The following is a 15,797-nucleotide window of genomic DNA, read 5'->3' on the forward strand; positions in this document are numbered from 1 at the left end:
TTTTTTTTGTATGTAGAGTGTTAAAACTAAACTTTTTTAAAAACATCTTTGGGCTGTTTGATTAAGCGAAATATGTTTAGAATGATGTTAATTAACATTGCAACACTGAAGAAGCATAAACCTATTATTTAAGTAAAATGTTTTTTTTTTTAGAAAAGCTACACACAGCACTGCAAGTTAAGTGCAAAAAGTGCACAAGTGCAGCTTTGTGAAGCTTTAAAAAAAAACAGTTTGATTTGTTACTTTGCAATATTGTGTTTATTACGGCATAGCTTTATTTAAAATAAAAATAGCATTAAAAAACATGTTTGTCATAGAGAATCTAAACTCTAATGCTGATATTATTAATTATTATAAATAAAAAAAACCTTTGTACTGGAAGTGTAAGATAAAACTGCTAAAATAGTTTTCCAAAATTATGTTTTGCAATACTGTATAAATTCATAAAAACTCATAAAAACTTTTTTTAAACTAAATGTTTTTGTGAAAATATTGTGTACACTATATGGACAAAAGTATTGGGAACCCAATTGTTGGTGGAACTGTCTCTACTTTCCAGGGAATTTGGAGCATTGCTATGAGGATTTAATTGCATTGCTAGAGCATTAGTGACAGGGCTTTATAGACATGCTGCCAATCAGTTCATATTGATCTGCCCATAGAATCCTATTGGCTGTATTTCTGTACAGGGATTAGATGAGCAGTGTGTTTGCATTTGCACATCACTGTCAGTAATAAGTATAATTTAAGGTTGCTGAATGCATTCATGACAAGGAGTGTCCACAAACAAAATCACAATATATCACAGTATACTGAACTGTAACTCCCGTATCTTGATCTATAGCTTATCAACAGGTTCTTGCCAATGCCGTGCCCAGCTTTGCCCAGACCTGCACTTATATCTATATCTCATTCTGCCTCCACTCGTGCTTTGATTGTGTCCTTACTTCTGATTCATTCAGAGCAGCTTCACCAGCTTCGTTCTTTATTCATGCTCTCACTCTTTATCTTTGCTCTCCTTTTTTGGTAACTCTGTTCTTCTCTCTGTTTTAAGTCTTTATCTCTCTCTGTCTCTGTCTGAATCCTATCTGCTGCCTCTGTCTGGTGGTAGTGTGGTGATGGAGGATAAGCAGATAAGTGAGTAAAGAGAGTCATGGATGCTTGAAAAGGAAAGTAAACACGGCTCTGGCTCTTTTTTTTTAACGCCGGTTGATAACTCCTGATTAGCTGATGCTGCTCGGGCTTGCGTCAGCACCGGCCCTGTTCAGTTTAAAGCTGCAGACGCTGCTGATCTGATCTGCTCTGAAGTTTAGTGGGATGGAAAAGTTCTGCTGGTATCCTGAGCTGGGCTTCAGTCCACTGGGTTTGGTGCCTTGAGAAGGGTCAGCACAAGGATAACGTTACACTGGGTAAAGCAGACTTCAGACTGCTGCTAGTTTTGCAGTAATTGACTTCAATTCTGGTTAAGGACACTTTCTCACACAGTATTGAACAATACACTTCCAATATGTTGCATTGCAACATCCAGGGGTGCGTTTCCCAGAAGTGTAGTCGATATTACATTGTAATAAATGCATTTATTTGTTAATAATTTAAACACTATTGCTGCTGCTATTAATGATTACAATACAAATAACCAAAATATGACATTAAAAACATGATTTTGGTCAGAACTTATACATAAATATTGTAAAGTTTAACATTAAAATCTATTTTGATCATAAAATCGAATTTGGAGCACTTTACCTGCTGACCACCTCAATAGAGTCTATGATTTACTGCGAAATATGAACATTTCAGTGACTGTTGACTTCTAGTGCTAGTTACCAACATTAGCTAGTAGCACTATGCTAAATGAGTAAAATTTGAACAGTAAAATTTAAGCTTGGGGAAGGGCAGGAGATTGTGTTCGCTATGCATGTTGTTTCTGGTTTTGAATAACTTTTATTATTAAGTTTTTCTTTTACAACAAACAGCAGAACATTACGTAAGGCGAGTCGGATTATGGCGGGCAGTCAGAATTTGACTTCAGCAAACACAGCAAAACAACAAAGGTGATATGCATACTAGTGCATCTCACAAAAATTAGAATATCATTGAATAGTCGCTTTTTTCAGTAACTCAGTTCAGTAAATGTATAACTCATATATTATATAGATTTTAAGCATTTATTTCTATAACTGTTTTAAGCATTTATTTATTTTATTGTTGATGATTATGGCTTACAGCCAATAAAAACACAAAAATCGTTAGCTTAACACCAATTGGTACTTTTGGCAGTGTGGGCAGTGTGCCAAGTCCTGCTGGAAAATGAAATCCACATCTCTATAAAAGTTGTCAGTAGAGGGAAGCATGAAGTGCTGTAAGATTTTCCAGGAAAACACTGCACTGACTTTAGACTTGATAATAAAACACAGTGGATCAACACCAGCAGATGACATGTCTCTCCAAACCATCACTGATTGTAGAAACTTCACACTAGACCTCAAGCAGATTGGACTGTGTGTCCACTCTTCCTCCAGACTCTGCTCCCTTGATTTCCCTTGACTTGAAGTGAAATGTAAAATTTACTGATGGTCAGTAAAGGTTTGGAGAGACATGTCATCTGCTGGTGTTGGTCCACTTTAATAAAGTATCTTTTTAATGATATTGTAATTTTTTTGGGATGCACTAGTACATAAATGTACCAGTCTGTGTATGTGTGTAGATTCATTCACATTGCAGATTTGGCTCACTTACTTTTATGAACACAAATAGTCAAGATGTGCAAATCCAGTCTGCTATAAAACCCTGAATTTTAGTCTAATGAGATTTGTAATGTGAACATAGCCTTTGTTATTGATGCTCTTATTTGAGTTCTGTGAGTTATCTAATGTGCAACAACGCACAGGATGTCCTCATTCCCCTTAAGACTGTGTTTAAGGAGTCGCTGGTCATTAGGGACGCTCCCGCCCGCACGCCTCTCCTGTCCCACGGCCCCATTAGCATGTGTAAGCGCTGTGTTCAGTGTAGTTACCAGGCCGTTGGAGCCCCAGCCCGCTGCATAACAAAGGCACCGGGGGAGCGGGCCAGGATCCGTCATGATCCGAGGGGACGAAAGCATGTAGGCACACTGTGAAGGCTGAAGTGTTGTTTTTAGAGCCGTTTATTGTCTGCGTTTGTCTTTGTTGTTAACAGAGCTCTTTGATTCAGCGTTGGAGGTGTGGATTATGAAGGTGTAAAAAGCTCTGTAGGAGTTTGGGAGCTAATTTTAGTCCCATTTGTTCAGTTGATGATGTGTTTATGCACATCAAAGACTTTCTGCTGTAGTTGTAGACAGACTGGGGGTCACTGTTGGTTTATTAGATTGCCTATGATAAGTCAGATACACTGTATAGGTTTGTGTTTGTGTTACATTGAGTTGATTAGTCACTTCAGAGAGTTGCCTTCACAGGTGTTGTACCAAAGTCTATCGCCCTTCCTTCCATAGGATGGCACTGTAATAGTTAGTAGTGATCTAAAGGTACAGATAAAGAACATAGTGCAGAAAAGTCTCCAAAACTCTGCTAATCAAGAACTGCAGAGCTCCACACAAAGCAGGACATACTTAACATTAATGACTATGGATTTAAAATAGGATTTAATAAAAACTTCTGTAGTATATTATTAGGTATCTCAATTAGTGGTGTGCCATATTGTATTGCATACAATAATATCAGCAACATTTTCATACCCTGAAATATCGTGACATATCGCCCACCCATAATTATCACAACAGGCTACTACTTTTTTGCTGTTTTTAGCAAAAGAAAAAATCACACTGTTCTCATTTCCCATTATGTATCTACTAGAGACAGATTATGTCTTTGCAGTATGATTTATTGTACTTTAATCCTGATTATATAGAGATATTTGGAGTGCATTAATTAGTATCATTACATTCTGGATCATTGACTTCTGTTATGCAATAACAAAATATGTTTTCGTTTTGTTGCAGTAGTGTATTCCTGAAATATATATATATATATATATATATATATATATATATATATATATATATATATATATATATTATTATTATTATTTTTTTTTTTTTAAATTCAGTGTTTTGTCATATCGGCAAGAGTATCGTTATTGTGAAAATACCATAAAATATTGTGATATTATTTTAGGGCAGTAACGCCCACCTTTAGACAATAGACAATACTTTTGTCCAAATCTGCTGTTAGTGCAGCAAAGGAGGATCAAATCAAAATGGAAAGTTTTGTCCAAGAAGCTCGTGTAATTTTATGTGTAGGTGTTCATAAATCACCATGCCTGTTTCCTTCACCACTGTGTAGTTGCTAAGCAATCTCAAAGATGGTAGCATACATTATTAGGAAGACATACAGATAAATTATAATCCCCCCAGGCAGGGCAATGTAATGGTATTTTCCTGAGGAGGAAATGTAATGTTATTTTTTCTGAGGATGTCATGAGTGTAATCATTGCTAAGACAACAAGTGAGGAATAGCTGTAATTGGTAATTGGTGTATAATATAGCATTACAGAACTAAATGGTAGACCACTTTAAATTGATCAGTTTCTCTGATTTTACTATTTATAGGTATATACGTTTTATTTTAAACAACAACCTTTTTTGCACAGAAAAAAACATTCAAAGAAGTCGACAGTCAATATCCAGACTTGAATAGCATTGAAACTCCTGATATTTAATCAAGAAGAAGATGGATCATCAAAAGCCATCAAACTAAGCTAAACATTTCTCCCAAATTCCAAATAAAAATATTGTCATTAAGAGCATTTATTTGCAGAAAATGAGAAATGGCTGAAATAACAAAAAAATGCAGAGCTTTTAGACCTCAAATAATGCAAAGAAAACAAATGAGAGTTCGTATTCCTAAAGTTTTACAAATTCAGAAATCAATATTTGGTGGAATAACCCTGGTTTTTAATCACAGTTTTCATGCATCTTGGCATGTTCTCCTCCACCAGTCTTACACACTGCTTTTGGATAAATTTATGCCACTCCTGGTGCAAAAATTCAAGCAGTTCAGCTTGGTTTGATGGCTTGCGATCATCCATCTTCCTCTTGATTATATTCCAGAGGTTTTCAATTTGGTAAGATCAAAGAAACTCATCATTTTTAAGTGGTCTCTTTTTTCTTCCAGATCTGTATTTCTTGGCTGATATTTATTATAATATTATAATATTATTATGTCATACTGTGTTTAGGGTAGAGGGAGCAGCACATTATTTCAGGTGGAATATTATTTATTTTTGGTCAGGCTATTTCTTGCTGCTAATGACTGCTGCTAACAATGCGGTGGAGTGTCCACTGACCCTCCTAACCTGTATTACATCCACCATTTACTCTATGATATAAGTGTGTGTGTCCGTGTGTGTGGTTAAGGCACTGGCGGGTGGCTATGCTAGCCTCTCATTAATATTGCAGCTCCGTGTTGCCTCTGACGTCTATGTTACCCTCTTCTCTCAGCCCTCAATTATTAATGGTTGGACGAGGCTTTGTGCTGGACTGTATCTCTTCGCCTGTGTTAGTGTTCAGTGTTAGCGTACTCCTCTCTCTGATGCTGGTTTCTGTAGTGTTGTGGTGTAGATGTGTGAAAGGTTAAGGGTTTTTGATGGCCGGCAGCGCTGCTGTGCTGCTCCATGGCCGTGTGTGTGATGGTGCGGAGGCATGGATGTGAAGGCATGGCGTCCTCTGGGGATGAAGTACCTGGTTAAGTGGCATCACTCTGGCTCGTACCAGCTCTACCCAGGTAAGAGAGAGCGGCTGGGCTAAGTATGGAAACTCAGGGGTTGAGGACAGAGCTAGAGTATCAGGGTTTGTTTTCAGCAGGAAAGCGCTTCAGGGACGGATGAGGCCTTTGGAAGGGATTTCTTGCATTTTTTTATTCTGATTCTGATTCTCATATTAGAATATGAGGGGGAACAGCTGGTGTTAATGACTTGTTTTAGCTTTTGTCTGTGTTTTTTAATACATTTGTAATTGAAAGATGATGGTTTTTCTAGCATGTGTTTGTGATATTCATTTATCCGTAATTATCCATAAGTAATGCTGCATATATTGTCCAGGACACTCTTCTCAGACTTTTTGTTGTTGTTGTTATGATGATGAATTTTCTAGCTTTTGTCCCTTTTTAGTTGTATATTATATTGTATATTATATTGAACATTTGTTTTGAGAATAATAATGTAGTGGCAATTCACAGTAATCATTATAAATACTGTATTATTGATTAGGAAACTCATTAAAATATGAGGCTGTATATATATATATATATTTTTTTTTAAATATATATAAATTGTAAATTGTCATTGGGAAAACTGCCTATATTATTATTTTTGTGACTGTCCCTTATTTTTGTTGTTGTAATTTCAATCAATGTGAATGGTGCATGGTTGAATGACATTTTCACTTTTATGTCTTCACGTTTATGAGAATGATTCAAAGAAATGTTTGCATTTGAGGTTTGTTTGTACATTTACACTGACTATAAAACATATCTAGTAGTTACAGGCATTTTTAACAAAATGGCTCTTTTGAGGCTGATCCAGTTTCAATCCTTTGTTTTTACCACTGTGTTTTAGTAGTGAACTGTCTAGTAGTAAGTCCTCTAGGCATCATTAAAGCACTTTATTCACAGACTGCAGTGGTGAGGGAATGTCTCAAAAGGTTACAGTTCAGAGTTTACAGTGTGGTATGGTTTTACAGTGGAAGATGTGCTTTTTCTCCAGATGTTTGTCTGTTTTTTTGCTGCTTTTGCCCATGCTGTTAAAACTGTGTGATGGAAAACTTTGTACCTTTTTATTTTAAACCAGTTCTGAAGAGCACATTCAAAACTGAGACAAAACTTATGCACACAAGTTATAGAAGACAATGGTAGAAGAGTGTAGCTCATCTGTAGTTAGTTGTTTTTAGTTTTTTCACGGCAGTAGTCAAAAAGTGGATGAGTTCATGATGTGCACTAATTACAGAAGTATTAGGATAAACAGTAAACCCAGCTGCTTCTTATTAATACAGCTACTCTACAGTATGAGTAGATTAGTGTTTATGTGACAGAAGGAGCTAAAACTACTCTACTCTGAGGAAAGGTTTATAGTTATAGTGCTGATTATGCAGATACTGTATATTCATTCATAAGCTGATTATTTGGCCATATTTGTTTTTGGCACTGAAGCAAATAACAGCAGGAGGAGAGGGTTTATGGTGAGGTCATTAATTTTGCAGTCTGGACTAGGGGTGTGCCATATAATATCGTACATATTTAAATATAGTGCAAGATATTATACCCTGAAATATTGTGATATTATTACCCACCACTAATTATTAGATTAGGGTACGACTTTTTAGCAAAAGAAAAATGCACACTGTTCTTATTTCCCATTATATATCTACTAGAGACAGATTATATCTGTCCGGTATCATTTATTTTACTTTAATTCTGGAAATATGGAGATATTTGGATTGCGTTATTAGTATCATGACATTCTGGATCACTGACTTCTGACTTCTTGGATTTTTTTTTTATATATCAGTTAGGGGTGTGTCATATAATATATCGTATGCAATAATAAAATCAAATTTTTATTTTGTTGCAGTAGTGCAGGGGTGTCCAAACTTTTTTTGTTGGGGGCCATAAGGAGAAATATATTTAAAGTCACGGGCCACACTCTATAATAAAACAAATAATGAAATATACCACTTTAAATAATACTTTTTTTCCTGATTATTTCATTTACACACCATTTTACTTGACTAACTATCTTTATCTTTGACAGTGTTGTGTAAACTAAGATTTTTCAAATTGATGTTTAATTTCATGATGTCTCTTAATATTAAACTCCTTTTAGCCCGTTTTTGCGCTAGAAACGCGCACTCTCTCCGCTTTTAGACTCTTTGGCCCGTTTTTCTGCGCTAGAAATGCTCACCCTCTCCGCTTTTAGACTCTTTGGCCCGTTTCTGACACCTAGTGTTCAAACTTTGAATCTCACATTATAAAAACCTGCTTAACAGCGGGCCAACTTTCATACTGTTTCTAAAATACCTTGCGGGCCACAACAAAAAAGAAAACGGGCCGCAAATGGCCCGCGGGCCGTAGTTTGGACACCCCTGCAGTAGTGTATTCTTGAATTTTGGGCCATATCGCCCACCCCTAGTCTGGACAAAAACATTATCTAGATATATCTACATTATGAGTCAAAAGTTTTAGAACACCGTAGAACCTTATTTGTTAGTGGTCCAGTAGCAGTGCTGTATGGCCCTGACAAGCTGCTTTTTTATTTTCTCATCTTAGCTATGAGCTTATTTCTGCATTATTTCACCTGTCAGACGTCTAATTCTTTTCTTCACTGCTGAAACTCAGATGTAAGCAAATACTAAGCTGATCTAAAGATGTTTCCATGTGTGTCAGCCAGACCTCCTTCCTGTTGTCTTGATCAAGCAGTGCTCAGGCATGTGCAGATGCAAATATACAAAGTATACTTAATTAGTTAAAGTATAAGGCAAAGTGGAAGTCAGAACGAGGAAGGTCAACACAGGTAAACAGCAGCAATAGGGATTAAACATTCAAGAAACTAAATACATTCCAGCGGCCATTCATAGCAAGGCAGTATCAGAGGGCAGGCAAAAAATCAGGGTCGCCAAATACAAAACAAGGTCAAAAACAGGAGAGATAACACAGGAAATGGGATAACGCTTTGTACAAGGAAAAATCCCTCAATTACTCAGCAAGGAGTGATTGGCGTGAGGTTGTATTTACATAGGTGACAGCAGGTGTGTTCAATATTCTGGTGATTGACTTCCTGGAGGTGCCCGGTGCAGTGACATGTGATCATGAGCGGCTGTGATGTTAGTGTGTGGTGCATTGTGGGTAGTATAGTGTTTAATAATTTAGAAAGAATCTACAACTACAAAAAAAACTTCTAACTGCTGTGCTTGCCAAGTACTTATTTGTCTCTGGAAAATGAAGATAAGTGTATATAATTTATACAATGTGATTTTGGATTTTATTTTTGATATTCTGTCTCTCACTGTTAAAATTATAGAATCTTCATGTCTGTCAGTGGGCAAACTTACAAAATCAGCAGGGGATCAAACAATAATTTCCTTTACTGTATACAAAGCTGTACTAACTTAACTACCTTATAGTTTCTCTGTTTTATATGTTGTATAGTACATTCCTGGAGTAAGTAAGTGCAACATATTTCTTATTTTCTTTTATTTTATCTGTATGTAAACTGCTGGAACACTTTCCCTAGTAGATTAATAAGGTTATTTTATCTTATCTGACTAAAATATGCCACTGTAGGGTCAGTAGAGCTGATAGCCACCACACTAGCCAACACCTAGCCAACACACTGCACTGACAATTTTGAGGACAATTACATATTCATATGTAATTGTCACATATTCAAAACAACACTGACACTTTATCCGCACTAAGACACTTGTTACTTGTTCCTGCTCTTCATTCACATGTATCCATGCTGCTAATGCAAATTTGCACTCTGGACTTCATGTTGCTGCTAATTTCCTACTTTACTATTCCACTTCATATGTTGTGCATTTATCTTGATATCTATTTAATTGTATTTTATTTATTCTATTTTATTTTATTTATTTAACAATTCCTCTTTGGGTGTAACTGGATCGTGAAAATACAATTTAATTTCACCTCATGTACCTCATGTGAAGTGAATGACAGTAAAGTCTTATTGAATCCTTGAGTAAGATTGACAGTGAGTGTAGAAAAAGGAGGTGGTGTTAGTCCTATGTAAAACTTTGCTAGAAAAACACTTTAATTTCTTTACTATTCCAAGGAATAGTGATTTATGCTGATATTCACAGGCTTTTATTAAAGTACAAGGTTTGGAGGATCTGACTAGAGATTACCACGGCCCATAAACTGCTGCCCCTGAGAATCTGCGAGATTTAGAGAGAGACGGTGGTGTAGATAACACTTGTAAATCTCTGTACTGTGGCACTGTGGTTCTCCTGTCTTGTATATATTAGTGCCTTCCCTGGTTTAACACTTATTAACTGAACACATTAAATATTTGTTAATAGATTACTCTTCAATGGTTCTGTTTAATTGCTGCAAGCAGTGAAATAATACACTTTATTTTCTGTTACCATTTCTGGTATTAAAACCTTACATTTTGACTGATACAGATCTGATGTTATTTAGCTATTTTCAAGTTTTTAAAATTAAGCTAGTAATCCCAAACTCTGCAGCTGTTTCCACTCACATGGACATTTATTTCCTTTTGTTCTATAGAAATGAATCCTATAATTCTCCATCATGTTATTAAATTTGAAACTGAAGCAGTATTATTAATTGTTTGTGTATGCTGTGTGTGTTTGTTGTATATAGAGCTGAACAGTGCGGATCTGAAGGGCTGTGGCAGTGATAACAGCCTGAACAGCAATGCCAGCCTACCCAGCGTCCAGTGCCACAGACGCCACACGGAGCGCCGCGTTGCATCATGGGCCGTCTGCTTTGAGCGCCTGTTGCAGGACCCTGTTGGCGTCCGCTACTTCTCGGTACGTCATTTTAGCTTCATTCTCAGCACAGACACTGATCAAGCTAGTGTGTGTGCGTGTTAGATATGTGTGTTTGTGTTTTTAAGGCTGCCCCCTAAAAAGTTGAATTATCAGTCAAAGACCTGTCATTGGAAGTCAAGCAGTCAATAAATAAAAAGACGATTAAAAAAATACACAGGATGACATTTTAATAAAATTAATGTGACAACATGTGCGGATTTGATTTTAATATCTTAATTACTGCCTTAAATATTCATTTATACATTGATTTTAGTGCTAAATAAATAAAAAACTAATAAAGATTATTCAAGCTTACTTTAAACATGTATATAAATGCATGTTGTCCGGCTCATTATTCCACAAATCCATATGATGCCTGTTATTATATTTTGTTTATTAAATTAGGCTGCAATTTAGATTAATCATACGCTTTATTTTATATTCTGTATAAAATATATTCTAATGCAAAATTCTGTTGGGTACAGACATACACTTTTCCTTACGGAAGTTTTAGTGGGTTTTCTAATTTAAACTGTCGAGGAACCCCTTATTGAGTTCTTTAAAGCTTTCTTAAAGCACCTAAGGGGTTCCTCCATAGTTTTAAATATAAGAACCCCTAAAAGTTATCCAAGGAAATTATACTTTTAAAGGTGTACTGTGTGTGTGTGTGTGTGTGTGTGTGTGTGTAGCCCCTTTAAAACACCTGCTATCTGAAATTGTATCTCCAACATTAGAGAGAGTTAACACAGGGCTTCTAATTTAGAAAGCCTTTCAGACTCTCTCCATTTATAGCGAGCACTAGTGAGATACTAAGTGCTGCTTTCCCCAGACAGAACCTTCATAAAGGGATTTCCAGAATGCAGCATCATAGGAACGCTTTGAATATTTACCAGTTCTCTCAGATGTCTGATAATTAGGAGATTTTCATTTAAGTACAACTCAGCTCACACTAAACATGCCATTACTGCATTACTGTTTTGCTGCATAAATAATGAGTGAGCAGGCTTCAGGTCTCTGTGGCCGGTGTGGGCGTGGCAGAACGATTAAAGGCGGTGTTGTTTCTCTGACTGACTCTGCAGGAGTTTCTGAAGAAGGAGTTCAGTGAGGAGAACATCCTGTTCTGGCAGGCGTGTGAATTCTTCAGCCATGTTCCAGAAGCCGACAAGAAACAGGTACCCGGCTTTTAGAGCGTAATGCCTTTCACCTATACAGGAAGTGTAATAACAGAAGTCTCCTTCATTCTGCTGCTGTAAAACTCACCCAGAATTCCCTGGATGGGGCATGACTTGTAGTTACACTCAGAACCTGCATCAGTAGTTTTTAACCTACTGATCATATTATTAATTGATGAGTTCACACACTTTAATAACACTGTGTTCTTTTTAAAGCCTGGTACACTGCACCAAAATATTAAAAAAAAATTAGGCTTTTTTTAAGATGCTTTTGTGTTTCTACTTGGGTCTTAACTGCCCCTATAAAAACTCCATGAGTAAAAAAAAATCCATCTGTCCATTTTCTATAAGTCAGTTGAAAGATTTTGCTGTTAATCAATCCCCACCAGAGCTCCACCCACTAGATTAGTTGAAGAAATGCAATTTCGGTCAGAACACAGCAGGAATAGCCAGCAGACTTCTTCTGAGGGAAGGATCTGTATCTCCTCTACTTTTAAATAATGAAAAATAATTAAATGAAATAAATAAATAAAATATTTTTTTAAGAACGCTTACATTGAAAATAAATCTCACTTACCTGTATTACCTGTAAATGATGATTTGATGAATCAAATGTGACCTTGTCGTGACCTTTGCCTTGGCCCTTCAGTTATCCCAGAGAGCGAGAGAGATCTACAACAGCTTCCTGTCCAGTAAAGCCACCACACCGGTCAACATCGACAGCCAGGCCCAGCTGGCCGACGACATCCTTAACGCACCAAGACCCGACATGTTCAAGGAGCAGCAGCTACAGGTGAGTGAGAACCTACAGCACTGTCTGCTGTCTGTACACATTAGAGCATCTTTGTGTAGGGGTATTCAAGGGTACTGTTCTGCTGTTGTTGAAGTAACTGTCTTTACTGTCTTTTGTTGTAAGAGTTTGATTGCACATTATCCCCAACTTCCCAACTCATCACAAAAGTACTGGATGGAGTACCACCATTGGAAGGCTTTACTTTCTTTGGCCTGTACTGTACACAATGCACTACTGAGGGCACTTCTAACGATGGTGTCCTTTTATGAAAAATAATGTAACTTCGAGTGTAAATCTGGCGCAAACTCCCCAACACCCAATGGGGCGAAAGCTCAAGTCAGTGAAGCTGCTGACCCTCAACCCCCCTGGTTCCTATGCCAGTGGGCATGCTACCAATAGGTTCATATTTATCTGCTCTGGAGAGATCTTATCTATTGACAGTACTTCTGTACAGGGACTAGACAAGCTGTGTGTGTATTTGCACATCAGTGTCAGCAATGGGAGCAACTTAAAGTAGCTAAATGCATGAATTAGAATAGGTGTCTACAAACCTTTGGCTCTATAGGGTAAGTTTTCCAGACAGGGATTATGCCTAATCTTAGAATATACAGCATTTTGAGTGGAGATTTTCCATTGAAAGGAAAATATACTAAATTTAATCCCTGTCAAACATTTGGACATGATGTGGTCTGAAGAAGTTTATAAAATATTAACTGAATATAGTGTATATTTAAGATTACTTCACAACTGATGTGGTCTAAAACCAACTGTGTGATGATCTTGCTTTTTTAATTGATCGTAAGATTTTAATTGACTACATTTTGGTTTAAATATAGTATTTTTCTTGACATAAACTGAGTCAAAAACCCCATACGAATGTATGACTTTACAACTGCTGTGGTCTGATCCAGTAGTTTTTATCATGCTAAACTTAATTCATAAGCTTTCTTTACTTTTTGTTTGTTTTTGTTTTTTTTTGATAGAGACTTTATAAAGTTCTCCTAGATTAGCTGAATAAAAGGCTGAAACCTCTCCCTGCGGATACTGATGGGACAGAACTGGAGGACGTGACTGGTAGTGATGGAAAAAGCCCATATATAGAAAACGTGTGATTTTGTTCCTATCCTGCGGTTAGCGGAGGATGCTACCTCCAACTCCGCTATCACGAGGTTCTGAAAATAGCCTCCCAAGCTGCACTGCTCCACAGTATAAACGCACAGAGCACATGATTCTGGAGCCCCTGGGGCCAGGGCCCAGCATGTGGTGTAGAACCATATCCAGACTCCTCAGCTCTCCTCAGCTCTCCTTGGCTCTCAGCTCTGGGCTCTGAATGTGAGATCTGTTCTGCTCTGTCAGGACGAGCCTCTGATCACGCTGTAGAATAACTGTATTCACAAGCTGTGTGCCGGCTGTCTCCTTTACTCTCAGCTCTTTCATATTTATTTATTTTTTTAATGGACAGATCTCTGTGTCTTGGGCTCGTACAGAGATCAGAGCATGAATTTAGTAATGGACAATAAATATTCTCAAAACTATGTATTAATAATGTCTGGTAGCAAATATTTTGATGTGTAGCGTGTCTCTATTGACCTTTTTAAAGCCTTCATTCTTATCTGAAGACCCACATTTAGTGTTTCTGAAGAGATAATCTAACTTTTGAAACGCTTTTTGGGAGTCCCAGGGGCCACAATTGCCCCTAGTCTTTCTGGTTGTGCAGGATCAGAATGGGCCTCAATCTCTCTTCATTAATACTTAAGCTGTTTTCATATTAAATGCTCTTGCCGCTCAGGTCAGCGCAAGCTGCTTTCAACACCACTGTGCGCAGTGTCTGCTGGTTGAGCATAAAGTAGTAGACACTCGTATCATGGGAGAGTCTGTATATGTGACCTGGCTGGTTGTAGACGGCATGTTAGCTTGCAAGTTTATGTAGCACTATTTAGAACAGCACTGTGAGTAATTGATGTGATCCTATAGGGAAATTTTAAAAGTAAAGTAAAGTACAGGTTTAATCAAATACAGAACATTGCTGTAAATACAGATCCATATATGTGAAAGTTTCCTAATTACAGTAACTAACTGCAAATAGCAATTATGCTGGGAGACATGGACTGTCCAGAGACAAAATCAGATCATCACTTGTTCATAAAGAAGCAGTTTAAAGTCTAAATATATTGATTTAGTTTCTAAAATTATTTATCTTAGTACATGTTTCCTATTGGCTCCTGGTGTGTCTATTCAACCCTTACTCACCATACGTGATTGATGGGTGGTGTTGTTGTAGGCTATAAGAGCAAGTTACCATTTTCTTTACTGCACAGAGAGCCTTTATGTTGGTTAAGAACTGCAGTGGTGGTTAGAAAGCAGGTTGAAAAAGGGAATTCCTGGCCATTTATGCTTTATTAAGAAACAAAAACATTTCCCTAAATATGCAACAGTTAGTCATTTTGAGAGACTTCTTAAAAATATGATGTAGATGAAGAATTGGCTACTAGCAATCATGTTTCTCACTTTTTATATATTAAATGTATAATTAAATACATTAGGGAAGGTAGCTCTGGTCTGTAAGATTACACACCCGTGGTAAGTTAGGGGTAATATTAGATAGGTAATCTACTGTTTGAAAAAATTACAGTAAAAAAAATGTTGCCAGCTAATTACTGTAATTATACAGGACATTTTTTACAATGAATATTTGTTGTTTTTTCGATTGGAATGATGTTAGATTTAGGATGTGGGAAAGTTATAAGTGGACAAACTGAATACTTACAGTTTTTTATATTCTGTTAAGTATACTGAATGTAACTTGCTTTTATAGACAATAAAAAATATTTTACTTAATTGCTGCTTCAATTTGATTTTCTCAGGATTATTAAAGTCTCTCTCTCTCTCTCTCTGTTGCAGATTTTTAACCTGATGAAGTTTGACAGTTACACGCGCTTCCTGAAGTCTTTCCTGTATCAGGAGTGTATGCTGGCAGAGGTGGAGGGTCGCCCCCTCCCAGACCCCTACCACATCCCCAGCAGCCCCACGTCCAAACACAGCACCAGCTCAGACCGCTCCAATCTCTCCACACCCAAGAAGGTACATTAAAGACCCAAACTTTTAATAAGATAATAATGTTTATCATTTAAACTTTGGCAGTTATGATGAACAAAATGACATAAGGCCATATAACAGGATTTTGATCAAATGAATCTGCAAAATGTAGCATTATCATTTAATGTGGTCATTATTACCCAGATGATATTTTTTCTCAGTTAATTCTAGAAAGTGGAATTCATATAAT

General features: G+C 36.9%; 1 protein-coding gene across 2 annotated transcripts in view; it reads left to right on the top strand.

Annotated features, from left to right (window-relative positions):
* rgs12b (regulator of G protein signaling 12b) overlaps positions 1–15,797 on the top strand; it is a 108,263-nt gene that overhangs the window by 73,813 nt on the left and 18,653 nt on the right. For both annotated transcript variants that reach the window (XM_022684503.2, XM_022684502.2), the window contains exons 6-9: positions 10,377–10,546; positions 11,626–11,718; positions 12,368–12,511; positions 15,413–15,592. In XM_022684503.2, coding sequence (XP_022540224.2) covers positions 10,377–10,546; positions 11,626–11,718; positions 12,368–12,511; positions 15,413–15,592 — 587 coding nt within the window. The remainder of the gene's footprint in view (positions 1–10,376; positions 10,547–11,625; positions 11,719–12,367; positions 12,512–15,412; positions 15,593–15,797) is intronic.

The sequence above is a fragment of the Astyanax mexicanus genome, chromosome 7 (assembly GCF_023375975.1).
Source record: "Astyanax mexicanus isolate ESR-SI-001 chromosome 7, AstMex3_surface, whole genome shotgun sequence".
Classification (NCBI taxonomy): domain Eukaryota; kingdom Metazoa; phylum Chordata; class Actinopteri; order Characiformes; family Acestrorhamphidae; genus Astyanax; species Astyanax mexicanus.